Source organism: Nothoprocta perdicaria, unplaced genomic scaffold (assembly GCF_003342845.1).
Source record: "Nothoprocta perdicaria isolate Ctin4 unplaced genomic scaffold, notPer1 scaffold_163, whole genome shotgun sequence".
NCBI classification, from domain to species: domain Eukaryota; kingdom Metazoa; phylum Chordata; class Aves; order Tinamiformes; family Tinamidae; genus Nothoprocta; species Nothoprocta perdicaria.
In genome coordinates, this window is record NW_020454794.1 from 219,994 (window position 1) to 245,333 (window position 25,340).

Sequence of the window (25,340 nt, forward strand, 5' to 3'; positions counted from 1 at the left end):
TAGAAAATAATTTAATGTATATTACTATGACTATGTTATTACAATTATTGACATAATATCTGTATAAAAGATCTAAGTAAATTGAGATAAGTGATAAAACAGAATGCTGTGACACTAAAAAGAAGAGTAGAAATTGTTTATTTCATCATGTTTCTATTGAAAATATAATTGGCACAGTCTTATAAAACATTCCTAGTACCACACTTTTCAATAGAAAACTGTTTTGTCAGCATTTTTTTACTACCTTTGCTGAATGCCAGAGTTTCCTACTAACAATAGCTTTTAGTATCCATTACTGGTGGTGGTGCAACATTGATACTCTGTCAATTGATCATTTCTGATGAGATCACAGAAGAAAAAATATWTTAACAAAATTGTACATGCTTTCACACAGATGAAAAGGCCAACGACGGTATAGTTTTCAATTTTTTTTTCTTTTTGAGTCAGTTCTGTCCATTTTCTCTTCTGTCTCAAAATACAAATGATACAACATTTTGCTCTAAAAGAAAACTTCTCTTCTGGATTGAGTCATTTAGGCTGAGTATAAATGTCTGAATTCTTTTACAGCTTTTCTTAAGGGCTTGTTCATTGGCTTGTTTTTTACTTCTCCAGGTTAGAGATCGATTTGAACTAAAATCTCCAGTCAAAACCATAGAAGACTTCATCCGAAGATTCACTCCGAGCCGCTTGACCTCCGGATCCAACAGCAGCAGTTCCTCTAGTCTAGCTACCAGTAAATCAGTGCACAGATTTGGTTTAAGTGTTCTTTCCTCCACCTCTACCGAGAGCACGTTGTTAAAACTGGAAGAGAAGCTGTCCTACTCTGCACAGATGAACAACAACGGGTACAGCTCGCAGCAAGGCAGGACCCCGGTAGGGAGCAGACCTCAGGAAGGAGAACTCCGTTATGAAGCAGAGAGTCCAGACGAAGCTGCTCTCGTCTATGCAGCAAGGGCCTACAACTGTTCCCTGGTTGGAAGGCTGTCTGACCAGGTATCAGTGGAGCTACCTCACCTGGGAACACTGAACTTTGAAGTGTTGCATACCTTGAGCTTTGATTCCATCAGGAAGAGGATGTCGGTAGTGGTCAGACATCCCCTCACAGATGAGATAAATGTTTACACTAAAGGAGCAGATTCAGTTATTATGGATCTTCTTCTACCCTGTTCTTCAGGTATACCACTTAATTAGCTTGGAAGAGGTGGGGGGTTCAAGTTGACTGTTGAAGGACTCATCATGTTTGGGGCACTCCTGTAGCAGGTAGACCTGCCTGCTTGGTTGAGCATAGGGGATGGTGGAATGGCAACCACTGCTGTTTTTTAATAATATTTTGCTATTATAGCAAATTTCCTATAACAAATTACTGAYTCTTTACCTTACAAGAATGAGTTAAATTAATTTCTGTACAAGATCTCCTACAGTCAAATTTAATTTGAAGGAATGTTTTGAGACTTTGCCAAAGCACTTCACATTTCTTCAGGAAAACTCGCCTGGTGGTACTTGGCTATTTCAATATTTTACATGAAACCCAAGTACTTCTTACTGTAACTCCTCTATCAGTTTCATTTGTGAATCTTAACCTCTTTTTGTTGCAATATGTTTGCATAAATCAACACATGTTCTGATTTGACTGTGATGCTAAGGACACTGTGAGTCAGTCAGCCATCAGAACAGAAAGGTTGTGGCAAAATACGAAGGAGAGATATCATCTAGACTAGGAATCTTTGCCTGAAATATGAAGCTGACGAGCAGGGGATAGACATGAATCTGCGAACACGGAGAACTTCTCCAAAATGCTTGGCACTCAAATGCTGCATGGAAGTGAGACAGCTTTACATAGCTTCTAATTGTAATCAGTTGAAGAAAAACTGTGTAAGCCCTCAGCATTTACAGGAGACACAGAGGCTTCAGTTAAYGTGAATCAGTTTGCATCTGATTTCCTGAATGTTGAGCAGTGAAGCTCAGCAGTGTTTAAAGGTTACCCCAGAGTGAATGGACACAGAAACCTAATGTGCTAGAGGTACTTCCCTTGTGTCCCTAATGCATTGACTTTGTGGTTACTTTTACATTAGTTGGAGTAAACAATGGTGAAAGGCTTATACTGTGTAATTTTAGTTTAATGAACTACAGAAAAATCTTGGCATCAGTTTTATGTTTACAGCCACATGAGTCAAAGCAGAGCCAAAAAATTAAGAACAACTTGTCCTTAACTAACAACAAAGTATTCATTAATAATATTCTGGTAAAGATCTGATATCACAGAGGTACATAGAGCATCTGTGGTAACTTGTTTGCCTTTAAAGTACTAACAGAATACTGGGAAGACTTAGTAATAACATACTTGGAAAATGATGTTTGGAAATGAGTTCTTAGAGTTAYATAAAACACTCTACTGAGCATTACAAGAAGAAAAATGAAGAGGTGATTTTATCATGAGCCTCACATACATTGTCACCACCTTCAAACAGACAATCAAAAAAAAAAACAGCCTGTGTTTAAAGCTGTTCATCCACAGTAGATACAATGGATCAAAGAATTTTCCGGCCAAATCCAGCTTGAATCTAGGACTCACCTGAGTAAAATTAACAAGGTGAGCTAAGCCCCCAAAACTACAGCATAAGATGGGATATGTCAGGGAACAAGAGCAGTGATTCTAGAGGTCACTGTTAGCGGGGAGTATATTCCAGTGCTTGGCAAATATCCTCCACCATCTTTATAGGCCAGTGAATTAAATATGACTTTAGAATAACAGTGCATTTTAATGTGTTTTTAGCCCAAATTGAACTATGAGTTTTAGAATATTTTGCTTTTCCAAACAAGGCAAAGTGCAGGCATTGAAACTTCACAAGTAATTTCCTTTCTTTCAAGCCCTCTAATCCACTGCTGGCTTTAGTAGTTCTGTATGTTTCAAATGATTCATCTAAGGAATATTTAGTATTTCTTTTGAACAGCTTTGCTAGTGGCGAGAAATTCATGGCCTTTCCACTTTCCTTAGTGATTTTTTGCCAATTCTTGAGTATTTTGCCATGTCTAGAGGCAATTGCACCTTTTTCACAGCATGGGGTATAAACAGGGAGAGAGAGTCTCAGTAGATCTAGACTAGGAAAATGGTATATATTGTTAGATCTGGCCATGGTTTCATTCTGTTCTCTGTTGGTCATGAATTGTGAATGTGAGAGGAAAGGTAAATACTGAAAAAATGCGTTTATCATTTCAAGGAATTGACCAATAAGTGAATCAACATGGCAGCTAATCCTAGTGCTCTTTTTTGGCTGTATTAGTGCCTGAGTGACAGTAAGTTGTGTAGAATTTACACAATTCTAGCTGTGCATTTTGAGGCTTGAGTTCTGAAAGACCAGTGCCTATCTGTAATCTGAAACCTGACATTTTCTGACAGCGTACAAGTATTTTCAAAAGATTTGAAATGATTCCACAACTCACACGGGAACTGTGAACTCAAGTCATTGAAAAAAAAAAATACATAGTGACTGGGATGACTTCCTAGAAGTTATTAGTATGGAAGGAAATGGAGGAAGCAGAATCCTGCTAGCTCTCTGTCATTCCTCTGTGGATTTGTTTGCTTGTTTTCACTCCTACCGTGCATGTGGTCACACTGCTAGGCAAAGAAAACTTCATCCCAACTAAAAAGAATCTCAGCARCTGGGTTTTGGCTGCAAGAGATTTCTCTCCATCCCCCTTATAATATATGAGCGTGAGGTGAATTTCACAGTAAGACTGAGGAGGTAGATGAAAAGCTAAAATGAGTTTTAGCTCTYACTGGTGTGCTGATGGAGAAGGGAGATGCAGTCCTTCACGCTGGAACTGAGGATTYATATGGAAAGGTTGTGTCTGCCTCTGCTTGGAGAGAGCTCTTGCCTTTGTTCATTAAAGGCTTGTGTAAACATTCAACAGTATGAGCACTGCATTAGTGCCCAGGGTATTCAGATAGATCTAAGTAATAGTATCACTTAACCTTAAAATATAGTTTGGTGTTTTGAAGTAGCTGTTCAAGTTGGTACTAATGGAACACCTGGAATGGCTACTCCCATAAAAGAATTTTGTGTGGGATATGTAAGGAACTTATCTCGATAAATTTGGAACAGTGCTTGTCTGCTTTATTCTTTTCAAGTTTAAAAAAAAATGACTTCCTAACACAAGAAGTCTTTAAGAATAGGTTTGCTGCAGCAGGACTCCCAGAAAAACAATTCATATATTACACAGCCAAGTCACATATCCCCAAAAAAAGACTATTATGCACTAATAGGAAATAAACTGTATGGAATTGTGTGAGGTTGCTAGTTTGAAATATGCATACTTTCACCTCGTGTTGCAGCTGAACCTGATTGTCAACTGTTATCATAATTTCTGAAGGAATCTGATGGAATGAGTGTATAGGAGAAGAAGCAACAATGTAAGAAATGGCTCTCCAATTGCAAAAAAATTCATGTTCACAAGGATGTTCTTCTGTAATAGCATATCTATATTGTCCTTGTGGAAAAGATCTATATCTGACAGCACAGATGGGATTAATAGATAGACAAGCCCACAAGAATTTTCCTACAGTGTTCAACACAGGACCTTTGTTAGAGATGGAACTGAAACACAGGAGCACGTGAAACACCTGCAGCAACCTTCACGTAGTGCTTTAGGGACAGCTGAGTGCGTATGCTCCTGGATTTACCGACCTAGAGAGGATGGGGCTGTCTTTATCATRAGAGAACAGCTGCATAATGAGTAAAAAGTGCTGGTAGATGGTTGAGGTAACAGGACCAAAAACTAGACTTTTGGGATTCCAGACTCCCAATTCCTACCTTCCAACAGGATCAGTATTTCTAAAAGTTTGCAGTGGCTTCCACCTACCTCTTCACCTGGTTTCTGCGCAGGTACCTGTAACCCTAGTACTGTGTTAAGAAACAGCTTTAATTACAGAAGTATAATCCTAAYGTAATTCTACAGACCTCCCCAAAACATGCAAACTTTAAAGAAAAAAACATTTTGAATGTCATCGAGGGGATTAGGAAAATTGCCTGAAGGTATCAGACATTCTCACTCAATGGTTTCAATTTAAAACCCCTAAGTTTCCTTTAATGCTCACATTGCAATTCATGTTGCTGAAGATTGCTATGACATACATCGTGCATGGATCTGTCTTGATCCTGGATGATAAAAGAAGCAGCATAGCACTTTTTCAAAAGTTTCAAAGACCTTAGGTAATGAGAGGGAACAAAATGTGTTACCATCATATGCATTAATCTTTTTCAATCACAGGGTGAGCACATTGAATCAGTCCCAGCTAAAGAGAGGGATGATTAAAAGGAAATAAGGATTCTAGTAACAGTAGGGCCTCCCTATACTTAGATATACAAAACTGAGCAGTTTTCTTTTTAGAAAGGTCTTAACCTTGGTGGAAAACTAAGTGCTATTTTAAAATAAGTGTCATTTTTCTGCACATAATCCTATGTGCAAAAGCATTTGCTAATAATCCATTTGAAAACAGACTTCTCTTTCTCACATGATTGTTTGCTGTGGAGATTAATCAAGATTTCCCCAAGTACTCAGAGCAAACATACTTAAGAATAAAAGGTCTTTTTAACACATGCGCATGGTGACTTTTGAATAAAGAAGAAAGTAAAGACAGCAGAAAAAGGGTTTTTTTATTTTTTTTTTCCTCTAAATAGAATGTTTTACTTGAAAGTTTCCCAGGAGACATCAGCAGCTCTTTAAAAGTAGCAGTCCTAAAGCACTAGTACAGAGACTACCATAGACACAGTTTTCTTCTCTGAGGCCATTCAGCTGCTGTTATTTTTCAATCACTAATTTCTTCTCTTATTCTTATCTAGATGACCCTCAGGGCAAACATCAAAAAAAAATCCAAAGCAAAACCCAGAATTACCTTAATCTGTATGCTGTGGATGGGCTGCGGACCCTGTGTATTGCAAAAAGAGTAAGTAAATGCATGCTCTTAGTTTGCTTTTATGGAGAGCCTGGATAAAGATTACTGAAGGCATTTATTAGTATATTGTTTTTGATTTATAACTCTTTTCATTTTATTCAATAACGTCTGAATACCCCTGCATCATTTTGACTGTGCCCTCATATCCTCTTTTAAATAGGTTCTCAGCAAGGAAGAGTATGCCTGTTGGTTAAAAAGTCATTTAGAAGCAGAATCTTCTATTGAAAATCGTGAAGAACTTCTGTTTCAGTCAGCACTGCGCATAGAGAAGAATCTACATCTGTTAGGTAATGAAATGAGAGCTGGACATGAAATTAAAATGTGTTGAAAAATTTTGAAAGCTTGGCTGTAAATTCCATTCTTYGCTTTAAATGGTTCCTGACAGTACAGAAATTGACTTCTTCTGGATTTTGTCATGGCTGTCTTGTGCAGCATGACAAAGGAATGGGATTTTAATTAACTTAACAGACAGACCCTGTTTGCCTTGCTCAGGCAGTCTTTTTATCACTGGCAAATCAGTGGAATAATACCAGAGATGAATTTGACACAATAGCAAAAATGGGAACCGCTGATCCAAGTAGGAAAAGAAGGACTTGGCCGAGCCTGTCTACAGAATTTCATTTGCTTTAGTGCCACTTTAACATGTCAGAGAGTTCTGTGRCTCCAGGGGCACCAGAGATGCTGTAAAGCAAAGCTCATAAACCACACTTGTGAGAGGCATCAGCCCTCGTATACACGTCGGCTTCAGCACATGCACTCAGGGTCCGTGGCTTCTGTGGAAAGGGGCTGCAGTACTTTACCCTGATGCAGTTTGAATCTGTGTGTGTAAAATGTGTTCCAAGAACTACGTAATACTGTTTCTTTGCTTCATTGAAATGTTAAAAGCACTGATGTTCTAAAATGTGTATATATCCACTATATATAGGAGAGGTAACTGGAACAGTAATAAAACTTATTGGTAAAGATACAACCTTCAATAATTTCTAATTTATCAGTCTTTGTGAAAGGAGACCAGCCAGCTTCTGATGTATCYAGTGCAGATGTCCAAGGTTCCCTCTATAACCAGTGGAAAGAGAGAGAAAAAAAAAAACTTCGTTTGATCTGCCTTAGATACCTACTTTAGGATTACATGAATCACACACTAGTAGCGCCAGTTTCTCTCCTGTGTCTTAAAGGGAAGCATGAGGTGACTAGTTGTTCACCTGACCACATTAATCAGGGAGATGCCACTATGGATGTGCAGGTTGACTCTGGCTGCACTCTGAAAATAAAACCTGAGGTGGAGCTAACCRCTGCTGGGCAAATGAAAATGAGCTCCAGCCAGAAGTAAACTTCCTATTCTGTTGGGAATCATTCCCCCAAAGCCTCGCTCTGTGGTTTGTATCTTGCAGTGATCACTTTTGATTAGTTGTGAGAATAAAAAACTTGTGTCTGGAAAGGAGTATCTTCTACTTTGCACATTGTTTGGACGAGAGTTTCCATGGTATTTGCAGTAAGGATATTTTTCCAACTACATGACTGGTGCTCAGACTATTGCTAAAATGTTTTTCTTCAAAGAACAACCATAGGAATAATAAATTCATGAAAGAAGTTTACTTTGCTTTTCCTGTTGTTTCCCAGGTAACTTGCAGGCCTTTCATCTCCACGTTACCTAGTAATGAGGACTTACAATTACTCACGTTAAGCTTCTCTGAAACTCAGGGGAGTGCTAACATGTCTGTGGTGGCAATGAACTTGGTCCTGAACTGCCTTTGCTGCAGTATTTGAAAATTTTGTTTCCTTTGTTTGTTGTATGAGAGCATAGGAAAGATACTCAGTTTGTTACAAACATGCTAGTAGCAACATACATTGAAAACCCGAAAAGCCACACTTCACTTTCACATCATGGCCAGCGTATTTAGGATTTATTTCCCATCCCCATCTCATTTGGCAACCCTTTTGCAAGAACCAAAAGCAGCAGCAAAGCAGGAAGAAGGTTTCTGCCTGGAGCCTAATGTACTGTTGCCCAACTGCCATTCTGCTGTCATTCCCCCTTAAAAGGCAAAATCTCCAGTGACCCAACTTCTCCTAGCTGAGGAAAGGAGGTCAAGACCTTTAGAAGTGAAACTAGTTCCTGGAAGCAATATCCTTCTTAGCAACAATCAAAAAGAAGTGGTGAAAATAGAGCAGAGTTAGCAAAGGTACACCAACCCTGTGAGCCTCTGAGACTAGAAATGGCATGAGATGAGTGCTTTGAGTTCTGGATGTGTTGGCTGTTGATGCAAATGCTTGGCCCAGCTTCTTTCTACTGCTCTGTCTGGGTACTCCAGAAACCTGCCCATACCTCACATCCCTTATTAGTTTAGATATTTACCAGTAAAGGTGTTTGCTCTTGACTGAAAAAGCTGACCAACTTACCTCTTGAAGTTCTCTCTCAAGTTTAAGGCAAAGCCCAAGTGTGTATTTAATATAGATTAATTTGCTTTTTCTGACTTTAGGTGCAACTGGCATTGAAGACCGTTTGCAGGATGGCGTTCCAGAAACCATTGCAAACTTACGCAGAGCTGGGTTGCAGATTTGGGTTCTTACTGGAGACAAGCAAGAAACAGCTGTTAATATTGCTTATGCCTGCAAGCTACTAGAACATGATGAGGAAATCATCACTTTGAATGCTGAGTCACCAGTAAGCAAGTCCAATGATATAATTAAGCCTGCTTGTGAACTAGCTTTTCTTTATTTTCTACTTGTACAATCGAAAGTTTGATGGCTTTTTTCCTTTCCCTCTTTTTTTTTTTTCTTTTTTTCCTGCTTCACCCGTAATTTTCAGGTAGGACACATCTTTAAATACTTTTCAATGAATTAATGCTCTTAGCTCATAGTGTCATGCATCGTAAAGCCGTTGAAGACATGTTTGGGTAGTGGGCTGCACTGTGAATGAAAATATGCCATAATAGCATAAATGCCTTTCTTTGGTATGCATTCTCAAAAAGCTTCCCTAGTTCCACTTACGGCCACCATTTAGTCTCCAAAAGCAACCTGTTATTAAACATGTGTGGAGGAAGAAAACAATTGACTACCTATTGAGAATTTGTGCTTTATTTTAAACCACTGAATTGTAGTATTCAGATAACTCAGTCATTCGTGTTTTCTCAGATGACTTTTTCTCTGGAGATAGAAGCAATACTTAAGCCTCAGTGCTAGCACTGAGAGTCTGAAAACCACATCTGCAGTAAGGCCTTGCTTCCTAACAGACCTCTTCTAACTCTTCTGAATTACTGATCTTTCCTGTGCTCAACTTGTTGCAAGCAGACAAGCACAAAGACTTTACTGATATGGTCAAACATACAAGGAACCAGACTGATAGTGCTGTAGTCCTTTAATGGGGTGATAAAATTGGACTTCAGATCAGCAGAGGAGAGGTAGGCCAACAGCATCCAGCTCCTATTCCTTTGTAAAAGGAAGAAAAGATATGAGCATTTTTCCTTCTTGAATATATCAACTGAAATGGTAAATTCTTTTCTCTTTTGTCGTATTTTTCTGTAAGACCAATATATTGTTTAATTTGAATGTTCAGACATGAGCAATAGCATCTTTTAGTTGAGTATGTCTAGGAAAAATACATTAAATTCAGCTTAAATAACCTTTAATTGGCCTTTAACAATGCATAAGTGTTTGATTTGAGTTGTAGGCATTTGCAGGGTGCTCATCAGCATATTTAGCTTGGATTGATACTGATTATATCATATCCTTGCACTATTATTCTGTGAAGGAGCTGAAAGAAATTAGTATACAATAATGCATGCTAAAGAGGAATTAGATTTTAAAACTTTCATGTATCTGTTGCTGGTGTATCTTCTGCAACAAGAATTAAGTTTCTTTAAAGGGAATAGAAAAAAAAGTGTATTAGAAATAAAAACTGATATAGCGAAGCACATATACTACATTCCCAGTATTGCTTATACCTAAATGTACARCAAACAAAAGTTCAAATATATGTTCCTTCCACTCAACCATATTTATTTTGGATTTCTTTTTCAGGAAACGTGTGCTATCTTGCTGGAGCAGTGTCTGCAATGCATAGAGTCTAAGTTTTCAAACAACACAGTAGACGAAGCTACTGGAAACATGACTGTTGGGTTCACCCCTCTCTATCCACCTCCTCCCCATGTACTTTCCAGCCTGGGCCTAGTGATTGATGGAAGGACTTTAGCTTATGCGCTGGAACCTGCTCTAGAAGACAAGTTTCTTGCTCTAGCCAAGCGGTGCCGCTCAGTGCTGTGCTGTCGTTCTACCCCACTTCAGAAGAGCATGGTAGTGAAACTAGTGAGAGACAAACTCAAAGCGATGACCTTGGCAATAGGTAGGTATCTCAGTTTAAAGTCGCCTTCCTTGATGTATATTTTGTCTTGAGAATTTCATTTTCTTTTGCCTGGCAAAGGGACCCTTCCAGCCCCCTCACAATGGAAATAGTTTCTGATTTTGCTTGAAAATGTTTCTGATAAACTCTTCTCATGAGTCTAGATGTTTTATTCAAAAGCTATGGAACTCCAAAGCAGTATTTGGATTTCCTTCTTAGAGAACTTAGGTACTGGGGGCCAAGCTGTGCAATGTGATTTTGGCATGTCCAGACACTGCGGTGAAGAACACAGTAAGGTGATACTATGCAGAACACTATCTTGCAATCAGTGTGTTACTGAGGACAAAACTGTTTTCAGTGTCATTTCAGCCAGTCCTGATTAAACTCAAGGTGCTGCATTTTTCATGACAAGTAAGCCATACAGCACAGGACGTGACTTGGCCTTGTCTGTATGGAGAATGGTTTGTGAGTGTTGGCATACCAACTAACACACTTCTTCCTAGCTCATACCTGATCTTATGCTGTTGGCAGAGGAGAGATTTTGTCAGTCATCCTAGTTTAAGTCTAGCGGCATCTTCCATGTCTCCAAGGTTTTTACATAAGAAAAGTCAAACAGTTCTTCTTCTTGGGTTTATGCTTGTTTCATTTTAGAAGATATGGCAATAGCATATACTGTCACAAACCCTAGCTTTCATCTACCTGTCTTGGTTAATGACAGCAATAAATCACAGAATCACAGAATATTCAAGGTTGGAAGGGACCTCCAGAGATCATCTAGTCCAACCTTCCCGCTCAAGCAGGGACACCCAGAGCACGGGGCACAGGGCGGCATCCAGGTGGGTTTGGAGACCTCCAGAGAAGGAGACTCCACAACCTCCCTGGGCAGCCTGGGTGAAGACACAGTTACACGTGGGTTGGATCTGCCCAGCAGAGTCTGTGAGTGCCAAACAGCAGTTGGCATCCACATCACCAAGTGTATGTTCATTATTATAATCCCTATGCTCACTACATTAAATCTCACTCAGATCTGCCCTACTCTTGCTGAAAATATACCTTTGATAGACCATGAGTAATCATTTGCCTTTTGTTGCAGAGTAGTCCGCCTGGCTAACTTGAGTTCCCAGCATGCTTAAAAACACCAGTAGAGATTGGGAAGCTGATGTTTTCATTCTGAGYAGCTTGAGCCTGTGGGTTGAATGCAAGCTCCTGCTCTTACCTAAAACCAAGTTGTCCCATCTTCACTTCTAACCAACAGGAGCTAACTGGAGGCTCTGTTTAAGTCACACGTGGGTCAGCTTTGTCACGTAAGCAGATACCACTTACATATGCCAACAGTTACRCATGCAAGTGCCATGAGATGTGTATGCATTTCTCAGCCACTGCAGTTTAAAGCCCAGTGTGTTGTCATCAGATATGACAGTTTCAGCTTCCACTGGTACACTAGKTGTAAAGCTAGTATGTGTGCCATTCTGGTACTCTTTCCAATTTACCTATCACTTGTGATATCATGATATGAGGTAAAGCAAGAGGTACTGACTATGCAACCACTGCTATTAAATCTAGCTGTGGTGGTGTATCAGGAAGCTCAGATTGCTTAGACAAAGTCAAGAATTAATTTACTTTTTCTTTTTTTTTTTTTTTTTTTTGCTATGTAGACATCTCCACTGGCGGCCTTAGGTCTCCTCACACATTTCACTTAATCATACCTGATTGCAAGTAAGGAAGCAGAAGGTTTTTTCTGCTCATTTTTGCACACAGAATCTTTTGTATTAGTGCACTTCAGGTCTGACACTTGTATTTTAGGACTTACTTAAAAGAGAGATGTTTGGCTTGGTTTTGCTTGCCATGATATAAAAATCTACAAAGATCAGAATGTCCTGGCAGCTTTGCCAAGCTYTTAATGTTCCAAATATGGATCTTTTCCAACCCCACCTCTCCCTTGCTATATGCACCCAACACTGGTTTTCCTTTGCTTTGCTGCCACTAGCTGTTCCTGGTATGCTAGTGTCAAACAAAACTGTATCTTGTTTTCTCTAGGTGATGGTGCTAATGATGTCAGTATGATCCAAGTGGCAGATGTTGGCGTGGGCATCTCCGGTCAAGAGGGCATGCAGGTAATTTTTTTTTAATTATTTTATTGATACATATTCTCTTGCAAAGGATGGGATAAGCACTTCTCAGAAGTCAGCTTGACCAAGCTACATTTGGATAGCCAGCGGAAGTTATGCTGGAGAGAGYCAGTTACACTTCATAGGAACACCTTGAGCTTGAGCTTGCATTTTAGATCTGTGATGAGCTTGGGTATTGTTGCCTCAGAAAATTCAGCTTACCTGATCCCCTCTAAACAATATGATTTAAGAAATCATTTATTAAATTCTGTATCTGAGGAGAAAAAAAAGGGCCCACTATGTTTTATTTATATAAAAAGTGAAGACCCACCTTATTGTGATTTTATTCCTTCCTGTCTCCTGCAGTACTCTGTTATACTTCTCCTGTGGAATAGCTATACAAGCCCATCCAACTGAAGCAGCTGTTCTCCATGGTGTGATGGTGTCCCTTAGCCCAGACACGCACACATCTCATTCAGATAGCCTGTGCTGACAGCAGATTAGTGAAAAAAGGAAATATGCAGGTCTCTGCAGAACACTGCTCCTTACAGCGCTCCTCCAAGTTTTGTTTCTCTCCCAGTCTCCTGCCCCAGGGAACAGCAAGATAGAGGGACTTGCCCAGTAGTCTTTTGGCTGTATTAAACCTGCCATTACTGCATTTGCCACTATGTTAGAGGAACTCCTCTGATCACAGACAGGGAGGATGTGTGTGCACAGGGTGTATAACAAAGCTGCCCAGTGCTCTGAATGCCACCTCTGCTTCCCCTACTGCTAGTTCAGTTTAGTTGCAGGGCCAGCAGTGGAAGTGGCAAAAAGCTGCAGAGGATGAGGGTGGTGATAACTGACTTCCACAACTTGACCTTGCAGTAGGGGTGGGTGCAGATGGGCTGTGTGAGAACGTAGTAGCTTAGTATGAGTGTAGTGAAAAGCTCTTCAGATATGATGAGAGTTGTTTCCATTCTGAGGACCTGAGCTGATGAGCATGTTCTTTAGCTTAGTTACCAATGGGTAACCCACACTGCAATTCTGGAAGGATATTTTGTTTGAAAGCAAAAAGAGACCTGCCTCACTGAGTGCATGTGTTGGCTGTAGAACTTTACTCCATGGAGCTTTGTGAATGATACAATTTAACTGGATTAAGAATACAAATACATAAAAATCATATAAATACATAAAAATCTGACCAAGCCATGAACTTGGATGCTGCCTGTGTGAACTTCCTGGGAGACAGATCCCCAGAAGCCAGGACAGCACTCTGGAGAAAAGTAGGTGGTTTTTGTATCCATATGCTCTTCCCAGAGCATCCTCTCCTGGCCATTGTTGGAGGCTGGATCCTGGGGAAGATGGGCTTAAGCCTGAGCCAGTAGGCTCTGTATTCCCTCATCATTCTCTACTCAACCAGTGGGGGGCATCAAAGCAATCTCCAGTGCAATTGTTTGCCCGTTGGTGTTATTTAGGCAGGCAGATTTCAGGTTAGCAACCTGTTAAAAATTCTTTCTCAAACTAGGTAGCAGATGTAAATCAGATTGGAAAAGAACTACTGCAAAAATATTTCAATGTTCATTGTGCATATGGCATCCCAGCCATAGTCCCTGTAAGTCTGACTTTGATGGATGGAGAGAGCAGGAAAAAAGTCTTGGATTAAGCTGATACAACATTTATTATTACATAGTCTTCACAAGGTTCTGAGAGCTTTACATAACTTCTGCAATGTCACTCTGAAAGCAGTCCAGGCAGCAGAGAACCCAGAGAGAATTATATGTGATGGGTCTTCTTCAAGCCTATCAATCAACTCTCTCTCTCTCTCTCTCTGTGTGTGTGTGTATATATATATATATTTATTTATATATAAAAACGTCTCTAAACCCTTGGTTTGAGCTTTATTCAGTATTATCATTTCACTTTTCTTCCTGATGTAATGCATATAGCAGTTTTTTAAATGCTCTCACCATTATTCCACTTTCACTTCAGCTCATACAGTTCCAGTAGGAGACTGGAATGCCCTTGGCTATACAGTATATTCCAATCTGAAAACTACTTGCCCATTACCGCGTAAAACCACCTGATTTTTTTTAATATAAATCAAGTTTAAGAGAGTGGAAAATGTTTGTAAATCCTTTCCTTTGCAGGCCTTTTTTAGTATAAACAGCTGGCAGTATCTTACATGTGCACATACTCAAAAGACATTGAGCATTTAGGTGTCTGCGACAGCAATACAGTCTGACTTACTTCCCTTCCACATTCTATGAAGGGAGAAGCATGGAGAGGATTGATCACATTGCTTTGTGAAAAAAAGATGATGAAGGAAAAATAAAAATGTGAAAATCAAGAGGATATTCTGAGATGAAATAAACATGCAGGTGTAATTGGATAACACTATCTTTCCATTTTTCTCACTCTAATCAAAATGGATTTTAAGAAAAAGCAGGCACTTTTCACAGTGTGTTATGAACTAATGTGACAGAAACACAGAAATGAAAGGGCAGTTACAGGTTTATCTTAATAGTGGAGCAGAATGAGATTTAGTGAAGGAGAGATTAGTGAAGGAGAGGAAGCAGATGTAGCACGTCTTTCCTCAAATATATGTCTACAAGACAAAACAGACTGTCCTATACCGAGAAATCCCAGGGTGGGTCAACCTATTGAAAAGTGTCCTGTTGTGTCTACATACATATTTTTCTTTAGTTATAGAGGATTTATTTATCTTGCATACTATTTACATTTTATCTTAGTAATTTCTGAAAGCATGTATTTGGGAGAATTGAAACATTTCAGTGATTTACTGAGAAAAGGATGTGGAAAGAATTAAAAGGAAAGATATCATTTTGTTCTAAAATACAACAAAATAAACTCTGTAGAGTAGGAAGAAGACATTGGTCCTTTGGAGATAATTCACCTTTTATGATATCCCATTGACCTGTGAGAAGAAAATACCAAGAAATATAAAAACATGTAACATGAAATCTTAATATGATCCTAGTGATACGCAGGCCCATCTAGTTTCATCTAGTTGTACAGTGCTTTGAATATTAGTCAGAGAGAAATGTTATAAACTGTTTGTGATTTGGCAGGCTGCATAGTCCCAGGGGAGTCTCACCTGGCATGATATTTTGTAGACAATTTTAGATGATTTAAAAAAACCCTCAATATAAAGGACTGATAGGAAGACCAAGTAAACGTTGTAAGCCAGGATTTCAGATGTTAATGAAAACTAGTATTTGTATTGTTCTGCCTTTTCAAAGTCAAGGAGTTAAAATGCAACCACTTAATTGTCCTCATTCCATTTTCCCTTTGGAAATTCAGTTAGTCCCAGCAGTAACCCTTTAGTTTTACAGAGAATAATTTTACAGACACCAAATGTTCACACATAAACCCTGAGCCTTCCTGCTCATGCAGCTGAACCACTGCCATTCTCCSACCTCTCATGTTCCTGTCCTAAGTCACCATCCAGGCTATAGACTGACCTCTCCTTCAGGCAAGGACTGGTTTTCTTACCTGTTATGTAGAGCAGCCTATGGGTATTGCAAAGCTGTAGATGCATTGGAGGTGCTCCCTGATGGATGTGACTAATCTTCACCACAGCTTCCATTGACTTAATATTTACACTGAGTTGAGAGCATGACTAGATTCATTGCTGGCATTGAACGGGGCGCCTTGCAATAATGATCCCAATTCTTTTCCATTGAAGGCGGTGATGGCAAGTGACTTTGCAATCCCAAGGTTCCGGCACTTGGAGAAGCTCTTGCTTGTTCACGGACACTGGTGTTATTCCCGACTTGCCAACATGGTGCTGTATTTCTTCTACAAAAATGCAGTAAGTGTTTGCCTTGGCAGCTTTGTGGCGCCACATGTTTCCAGGGTTTATTTTGTGCTAAGTGAGCATTAGGTCAGCCTTCAAACGGTTTATAAATAAGCTGCAAAGAAATTTGCAGAGTTGAAAGACAGCTGGCTGCCATTTGCAGAAATACAGACCCCACTCCATAACAGCTACAGTGTGCTGCTGAATGTGCAAATTAGGTAACAGAAATAACAAGCACTGCTTAAGAAAAGTTTCTTTATAGAGCAGCATTGCAGAAATTTAGCTGGCGAGACACAGGAGTCTTTAATGCCAAGGCTGTCCAGCAGTGGTCCAAAGTAGCAGTTGGGTGTGTTTGCTCTTCCTGGCCCTGTCTTGCAGTTGGTTATGAATCAGTGCACATTTTCCCCAGTGGCCTGAGATACTTTGAATCCTCTGTGTGTCTCAGATGCAGAGATTTGGAAAATTTTCCTGATTTATCCTACTCCCAACTAACCAAATTAATGCATTAAAAGGGAAGTACACTGTGGTAAAGAATAGTCTAAGGGTCTGCGTTTCCTCCCTGGTATGTGAAACAGGAATTGTTCCAGGACTAGGCACTGGGCCAGTAGAAGTTCAACTCATTGGTCCAGTAAAATACCTCTGAATTAGTCATATCATATGGAGATGATTGAAAGCTAGCACAACAACCAAGAATTCCGTCAACTGTGTAGGAGTCACTGGCAAGTACAGAGACCTACATACTCTCAACACCTACAGATCACCTTGGGAGCAAGGGTGAGATGCAGAGAAAAGATCCGAGCTAGAAATCTCAAACCTCTGTCTGCTCTAGAGGGTAACGAGTGTAATGTGTGAACCATCGAATGGGAGGATGGATTTCATCCTCTGTAACAGATCTTGCAAGAGAACACGTAGCTCTTATTTTGGTAAAAGTTGCTTTCCAGATTCCATCTAAACCTCAATGTCTTAGTCCATGGTAGCTTTTTTTCATGTAAATTCCCTTTGTCTGAGTAATCTCGGCATGATCTGAATCTGAAGATAGTTATTTTTTACAGAAAAAAAGAAGACTGTGGTTTGTTCAGAGAATTATCAACAGGATAGGAATACTTAAGGAGCTAGAGAGTAAACAAACACATGCTTTGTGTTGACACAAGCATGATAAGACACCTACTGTGGTCTGATCAGAAAACTGTATGCAAGCACCCTCCCAGGCACACAAGTAGGTAGGGGTTTGCAAAGTCTGAATTCATTCCTGAATAGTAAGCAGTATAGAATAGCAAGCAGGTGTCAGTAATGCTGCTATGAGTGGAGGACCACCTATAGAAACACAGTAGTGAAGTACCTGCTGGTGTTTGAAGATGTGAGTTTTAAGGCTTGATCCTAAATTATCTTGAACTGAAATTCATTATGCTTCCAATGTAGCCTTTGGTTTGACAATACTAAATCTCTTCAACTTCCAATAAATATATGCTGAGACATCTTACTTGAAAAAAAAAAAGATTAAGTTAGGCATAAGGCATGCCAGCAGTGGACATTCAGAGATTTTTTTTATACATTTACACTGTTGTAAAATCTTCCATTTCCTTTGATATAACCTCTCTTGATTGCATATATTATTTCTTAAGCCACTTTTAGTAAGACATTTTCAGAAACTGCTGCCTTAGGGCTAGCATATAACTGAAGAATCTGTCTTTGGCTCTGTTTTTGCAGACTTCAGAGCTTTATGAGCAACACTTGTTGCTACTGACTCTAAAACTGCAGTGGAGTGTGCAGTGTGCAGCCATGAATGTGTCTGACACAGTGGCTGCCTTCCAAAAAGGATATTCAAAAATGCAAGATTGAGCATCTGATCTTTTTGCAAGGAGGCTATTCTGGATGGTTGTCCATAGAGCTGAGATAGCTACACTGCATGTGTTCTGCAAATTTTCTACTTCGTCAGGATTTGGGGATTTTTTTTCCTGTTTGCTCATAGGATGACATTTTCCATTCTCCAGCACAACCTGTGTAACTCAGACTTGAGCTCCAGAAGCTGCAAAAGTCATTTGGGAACTCAGCTGACTTGTTCAAGAAGATGTTTGGCTTGGATGGGAAAATAAAAATATAACTTAAAACACAGCATGACTGGAAATAACTGAGCTGGGTAAAAAGGGGACTAAAATACACAGGCTTTTACTTACACAAGTATGTACTGGTGCTTTCCCTTTATACATTACCTGTGTAAAGGATCCCTGGGCATTTATTGACTAACACCTTAGTTACTGAGAAATTCTGTTTGGGGCCAAATTCAGAAAATAGTCTCATCTAGAGAAAATAAAAGGAAAGCTTTTTTTAAAAAAACAGAAAGTTTATAACAAAACAAGCATGTTTCATTAAATCTGATTTGATTTGATTGTTTTCCAGAGGAATAATGCAGAAAAGAAGAAGAAACATTATATTTGGATTCAAATCCAACACTTCATTTAACCCAAAATAAAATTTCAATGGAAAAACAATAAACTGATTTAAGCTTGGTTACTAAAACGTCATTTACTTGCACAACTTTCTCTGACAGCACTCTTAAGGCCCATTGCAGGGGTGGTAGAAAAGTTTGATGGAAAGTTTTCAACTAACAGTATTTTCATCAATATACACATTTTTGTTAAAGCCAAAATGCTTCAGCAAGACATTAATTTTAGCAATTCTCTAAACAGGATTTTTTTTTGAGGCCCAAGATTAGCTGGTTTTCTCTTATTTCTGATGAGAGAAAGTGTCTAAATCCATATATTATTCCAATTCCATTTTGAGAAAATAGTCAGGAAGTTTTGTTGTATTTTGGGTGTGGAAAGGAAATAAATTTCAAAATCTTTTCAATAACAAAATGTAATTGCCATCGCTCAGCCAACTGCTGTTTAGGTGGTAAACTCTGATAACTCAGTCTTGTTTTGGCCAAAGAATCCTACCTAGGACAAGGAAGGTATTTCTCTTAAAATATGTTTCTCCACAGGAGTGCTTTCAGAGGTGATCCTTTAGAAAGTACTGCCATTTAACTTTTAACAGGTTAACTTATTCAGCAACAGTGGGACATACATTTCTACTGGTGTAGAAGCTACTTCAAAAATAATACACAAACACTGACTCCACATATATATATAATATATATCTCACACATGTATATATCTCTCATGGGTAAATTTCACAGGCGTTTTAGGATACCAGTAGAACATATCTATATTTTGCTCTGTCTATCTGAAGGTGATTGGTTAAGAGCTTTGGTGAACAGAATATAAAACAGAGGAAATGCAAGGCCATGTAATTTCCCTTCTTCATGGTTAAATGGATAATACTCCTGAGCATTGCCCAGGTTTTTCTAGTAGACTTCCATTTAGTGTTTATCAAGTTATCAATCAGTTTCATCAAAGAATAATATGAATTACAGTTTCAGGAGGCCCACATCTGGGTCATTCCTTCCTTAGGAAGGTGCCCATCTTTTTCTATGGCAAATCCCCTGTTACAGATGAGTTCAGCACCTCTTTTGAATCCTCCCAAACTCCAGGTTTTACAGGCTGTAGTCCTGATGTAAGAAATGAGGTAGAGATTTCATTCCTAGTTGGGTGATTCTAGCCGAACTACATGAATTTTCGTTCTGCAGATATGTATGTAATTGGTTTCTTTATTCATGTAAAAAGACAGGAAAGCTGAGGAATCTTTGGAGCACTGCTAATGTGCTGAAATTTGAAGCACAGATATCAGAACAGTTAAGCATAATTTGTTTAGACATTATAGTTTCACCTCCCTTGCTATTGCTAATGACAGTCTTGAGAAAGCTCTGCATTTACCGTTTGCAGATCAGCTGGGCCACCTGAAACATCTCAAGACAGCAGAAGATATTATTATGGAAATGGTTATTCTTATGACAGCAATATAAGAAGTGCTGTGAGGTCAATATTTACATACCTAGCGGTCAGCAATAGTTTAGAAAGCTTTTTGCGGTGAGCTAAAGTCTGTCTTAGAGTTCCACTTGAGTTGAAAGCTAATCTCTTGTGATGCCAGCCCAAACTCATGATATCTGAGCTGCTAGTGGTGCAAAGACTTCCAGGTGTGCCATCTATAGTTCAGTTAAGTGAGCTTTTCATCCACAGCAGTGTGTTAAAGACTAGGCACCTTCAGAAGGGTTGTTCATGTGTTTAGAGTTCATAGATAAGTCCTTGCAGAAGCTGGAATCAGAAAGTTATCAGAACACAAAGCCTTTGTCTTAAATTCCAAGCGAGTCATACTTACAGCATTGCTGCTTTTGTTTCAGATGTTTGTGGCCCTTCTCTTCTGGTACCAGTTCTACTGCGGATTCTCCGGCTCATCAATGGTTGATCAGTGGTATCTCATCTTCTTTAATTTACTTTTCTCCTCTCTTCCACAACTGATTACTGGTGTGCTGGATAAGGACGTACCAGCTGACATGTTAATTGCTGTACCTCAGCTCTACAAAAGTGGCCAGAATATGGAGGTAAAAACTTACAGTTTTTTTTTCCTAAATAACATCATTTTCAACTGAAAACTTGACTTGCGTCCAAAGTATGGATGACTGATAAAAAAAATGAAGTCTGAGAAGTGACTATTGTTATTTCATGAAATTTCTCATCTGATTTTAAGTATCTACATGTCAAAAGCACACTTAAACAAAAAAAGAAAAGCTATATTTTAAAATATATAAAGGAGGGAATCTGAATACTTTCACTCGAAGCTGAAAAGCTATCTCATGGTCTAAGGCTCACAACCAGCCACAGAAGTAAATGAAATTATACCTTGTAGACTACTTCACATACTCACAGAATAACTTTACAGTACTTGCTGACCCAAAACATCTGGTCCTAACCCTTTGCAAACAGGCAAACAAGAAAGATAGGTTTAGAAGTAAGCACAGAGGTTGACATACTTAAGCTCTGAGGGAATCAGCTACCAGGAAATCGCTGCTTCAAAAAACAGTTGTTGGAAACACTTGGTCCCCTTCTGCTTAGATTGCACAAAGACTGAAGGAATTGCAAAAGGGATTCAAGCCAGACCATTTCTGATGATTGCAACTACCCATCACTGCTTAACAAAACAATTCATATCTAATAATTACTTCCAAGTAAATGTCTTTCTTAAAAGTGTCTGCCATTGTGTCCTCTGAGAGGAGACACTGACTGTCGTTTGCCTCCAAATGTACACTTGCTTTTGGTAGGCTGCACATCTAATGGCATTGCTGGGCACCATCGTGGAAAGACAAAGGGTTTTAGTATGGCTTATTCTTAGTGCGTAGTCCAAATTCTCTCTTTTTACCCAGCTGTTGGGTTTTTTTCCCTTTTTTTTTTTTTTATATCTGTTTATCCCATAATATTGATATCTTTCTTTCTTAAGGTGACAGAAATCTTGTCACGGCTTAGGCTTGTTGGAAGGTTTTGTGCGCCTTCCTCCAGCTGGCAAGCTGAAGGAGAGTCTCTCAGGTTCACAGCAGAATTACTACTCAGAGGCAAGCCTAGGGATCATTGAAGTTTGTTTGAAATCTAGGGAGTTTTTTTCAGAGTCCTTACCTAAAAAGACATTTTTAATTCCCCCAAATCCTGCTTTAGATTCAATGCTTGTAGAATGTGTAGAGCCCAGTGATTGGAAATCTAGTCTATGTATCACCCACTGAGGTGTAAATTATCACTAAAAATCATTTGGGATCTTCTGTGTTTTCTGTTTTCTCTCTTGTAAATAAATACTCTGTATTTCTATGTAGATGATGTAGAAAGCACTTGCTCATGTGTTTACACCTGAAATAGCTCCTCCAGAAATCAGTGGTCTAACTGCAGTGCGTAAGGTTGAGCCTTTGTAAATTCTTACTGATCTGAGGATCAGCATCAGATTGTACCTTCTGACAGGGTGAGGGGAGCAAATCAGCAGAAGATTTTGCACCCTGAAGAGAGGAACTTGCTTCACACTTCAACCCAGAGAGTAACTAACCGCTTGGCAAAGTGGTGAAGTTGTTTGCATGAGCCCTGAAAAACATCTTTTCTTTTCTTCCTGTGCCACAGGAGTACCAACCACACATGTTCTGGATGAACATGATTGATGCTATGTATCAAAGCCTGGTTTGCTTCTTCATTCCTTATTTCGTAAGTGTTTGACCTAAGACAGTCTTTTATTTCAAGCATTTGGAGCAGAACTGGTACCACAACTTGCACTAACTAAATTCTGACTTTTTCTTTACAGACTTACTATGATTCAGAAGTGGATATTTTTTCCTGGGGAACTCCCATCACCACAATAGCTCTTTTCACCATCATATTACATTTGGCTATTGAAACAAAAACTTGGGTAAGGGTCTTGTAAGACTATGCAAAAACTTGCTGGCATATCCTAGCTCTTTTCTGAGTGCCATTCTTTAAAAACACAATCTGCTTGTTTCATTCATTCAGCATATTCCATTTTTTATCAAGCATCATAAGCAAACATGAAAAGGATTTTAAACTGAGACCTGCAAACAGCTTTGTAGTTCTGTACCTATCACAGGAGTCACAGAATGGTTGAGGTTGGAAGGGACCTCTAGAGATCATCCAGTCCAACGCCCTGCTCCAGCAGGGACACCCAGAGCACGGGGCACAGGGTGGCATCCAGGCGGGTTTGGAAGATCTCCAGAGAAGGAGACTCCACAGCCTCCCTGGGCAGCCTGTGCCAGGGCTCTGGCACCCTCACAGGAAAGAAGTTCTTCCTCATATAGAGATGGAACTTCCAGTTTTTCAGTTTGTACCCATTACCCCTTGACATGTATTTCTGAAGATACAAGGCTCCAAACACTTTCATGTTAATGGATTTGTTTCCAGAAGTTAATAACTATTAATTTGTAACTACAGCAAATCTCACTGAACATAAAGAATCATTAATCTTTGGATTTTGTTTGTTCTAGACATTTCTCCACTGGTCATCTTGCATCCTCAGTATTCTTCTATTTTTCTTCGTGGCTCTGGTTTACAATGCTTCCTGCCCGATATGCCACCCTCCTTCCAATCCCTACTGGACTATGGAAAGGCTGATGGGAGACCCTATGTTCTATTTCACTTGCATTATATCGCCAATCGTTGCATTGCTGCCCAGGTATTGTATTGTCTTTCGTGTCTTTCTTACATATGACAGCAGTTCATCCATACAATTGGGAAGGCAGGAAATGTTTCTTGTTCTTTTCTCTTTTTGCTTGACCAGCTGAGAAGTTTCTTTCAGTCGTTGTTCATATAAAGCCAGGTTGTCTAACCTATTCTGTGCTTCTGACCACAGGAATAGATCCTAGATCATGGCCACAGACCACAGGAGTGGGATAGTGGTACATTGTTCATCAACTTGCTCATCCCCTGGCCATGCAGGGGTTTAGAAGAAGGTGGCCAAATGGCAGGTTCATTCTGCTGCCCTGTTTTCCACGATGCTTTCAGATCCAAGCCTTCCTTCCACAACAGTGCATAGTACAGATGTTCTGATACTGTGTGGTAGACTTAAAGATGTAGGAGCCTCACTCTACAAACTGATCCCCACTGACTTCCAGTGTATTTCAGGAAAGATGAATGTAATCATAAGTGGACGGATTTATTATAATGTTTGCTAGTCATCAAACTATTGCTGGAGCATTTAGAGCTTTTCTAGCTACAATCTTTCTTGTGTCAAGCATAAGAAAAGCACACAAAACTCTCTTTTATTGGATATCTTCTCCTAATGATATCTTGGGTACTTCTCTCTTTTGGTTCTTTTCACATGCACATTCTTTTCTTGCAGATTTCTCTACAGAACCCTTCAGGGGACACTGTTCCCAACTCAGCTTCAGCTCGGCCGCCAGTTGAGTAAACTGCCCCCAGAGATCCGCACCCAGCTTCTGACCAAGCTGAATGTCAAAAGGGAAACAACTCTTCAGACCCAGCCCTTTGCAGACAGCTTCTCACTAAACCCTGGCTCAAATGCCAGTGGTTGTTACACAGCTTATCACCAAAGCAGCCCTTTGCCGGCACCTCAGCAGAGTGAGTCTCCTTTCCCAGAGCCAGCAAGGGCAGAACGTACAAGGGGCCGGACTGCGGCTGCTTCTCCCCAAGGTGCTCTGCTCTATGGGGGAAACAGGGACCCCTCAGCAGCAAGCGGCCCGGGCAGGTCCGTGGGCTTTCACGGAGTGGCCCTCAGCACGTCCGAGGCGGAGGCGCTGCCTGCGGGAGCCGCATTCCCATGGAACTCGGCACCCGAGCAGGCGGACGGCAGCCTGCTCCGGTGGGTCACATCCACTCCACTCTTCAGCCGCTTCGGAGCAGTCCCACCAGCGCCACCGAGCAGTTTACAGAACGAGTCACAGGACAGTGTGTCTGTGCTTGGCTCTTCTTTGCAAGTAGACTTCAGAGGCTTGAAAGAGCAGAGTGCCAACAGCGCCCAGGACAAAACGAAAGGGACCCCAGCTGACAACTGTAAAAGTGACAATTCCGAGACCACCTTTTTATGACGTGGGCCTCAAAGATATTTATATATTTTCTATTTGCACACATTTATAGTGAGATTACTCTATTTGTTTCCAAAGATGAAACTGAAAATCAAAGGTACAGAATGATTATTTAAGAATGTGTAAATACAGTATATTGAAATGAGAGCTTTAAATATAAAAAGGAAACACTTGAAAGTTCCATTTATATTGTTTTATTTTTTCATCTCATTTTGTAAGAAAATGCCATCTGTTTATTTTTCAGATCCTTCTCTTTTATTCTGACACATACCGTAAAAGCAAGCAACCTATCCACAACGTAAAAGCAAGCAACGTATCCAAAAGGATTAGATTCAGGAGCAATTATCGATACCCATAGAGGCCACTCAGTAATCAAGGAAGAAAAAAATCATAGTAATAAGTAATTGCTATGGTAATAACTAGACACCGTATTCCTTCCATCATTTACTTGCCAGGGAGTTTTGTCACAGGAGCAAACCATTAGGCGAGACTTTGAAAATATTGTACACTTCTCTGTAAATGTTAACAGTATCTTACCACCACATTAATAATACCGGTATTTTATAAGTGACATCATATTTTGATATTGCAGCCATAGCATTTTATGTGTCACGATAAAACAATAAATAAATGACCGTCCGTATTACAAAGTGACTGCCTGGTCTGGCATTAATAGCAGCTCAGCC

At 39.7% G+C, this 25,340-nt stretch overlaps 1 protein-coding gene across 1 annotated transcript in view; it reads left to right on the forward strand.

The window, feature by feature from the left end:
• ATP10A (ATPase phospholipid transporting 10A (putative)) overlaps positions 1-24,816 on the forward strand; it is a 111,007-nt gene extending 86,191 nt beyond the window's left edge. Inside the window, exons 10-21 of the mRNA XM_026035618.1 lie at positions 613-1,174; positions 5,841-5,944; positions 6,114-6,240; positions 8,431-8,615; positions 9,971-10,292; positions 12,327-12,403; positions 16,086-16,211; positions 20,473-20,673; positions 22,226-22,306; positions 22,404-22,508; positions 23,098-23,285; positions 23,952-24,816. Of these exons, the coding sequence (XP_025891403.1) occupies positions 613-1,174; positions 5,841-5,944; positions 6,114-6,240; positions 8,431-8,615; positions 9,971-10,292; positions 12,327-12,403; positions 16,086-16,211; positions 20,473-20,673; positions 22,226-22,306; positions 22,404-22,508; positions 23,098-23,285; positions 23,952-24,657 (2,784 nt within the window). The 3' untranslated portion in view covers positions 24,658-24,816. The remainder of the gene's footprint in view (positions 1-612; positions 1,175-5,840; positions 5,945-6,113; positions 6,241-8,430; positions 8,616-9,970; positions 10,293-12,326; positions 12,404-16,085; positions 16,212-20,472; positions 20,674-22,225; positions 22,307-22,403; positions 22,509-23,097; positions 23,286-23,951) is intronic.
• Positions 24,817-25,340: the final 524 nt, after the last annotated feature.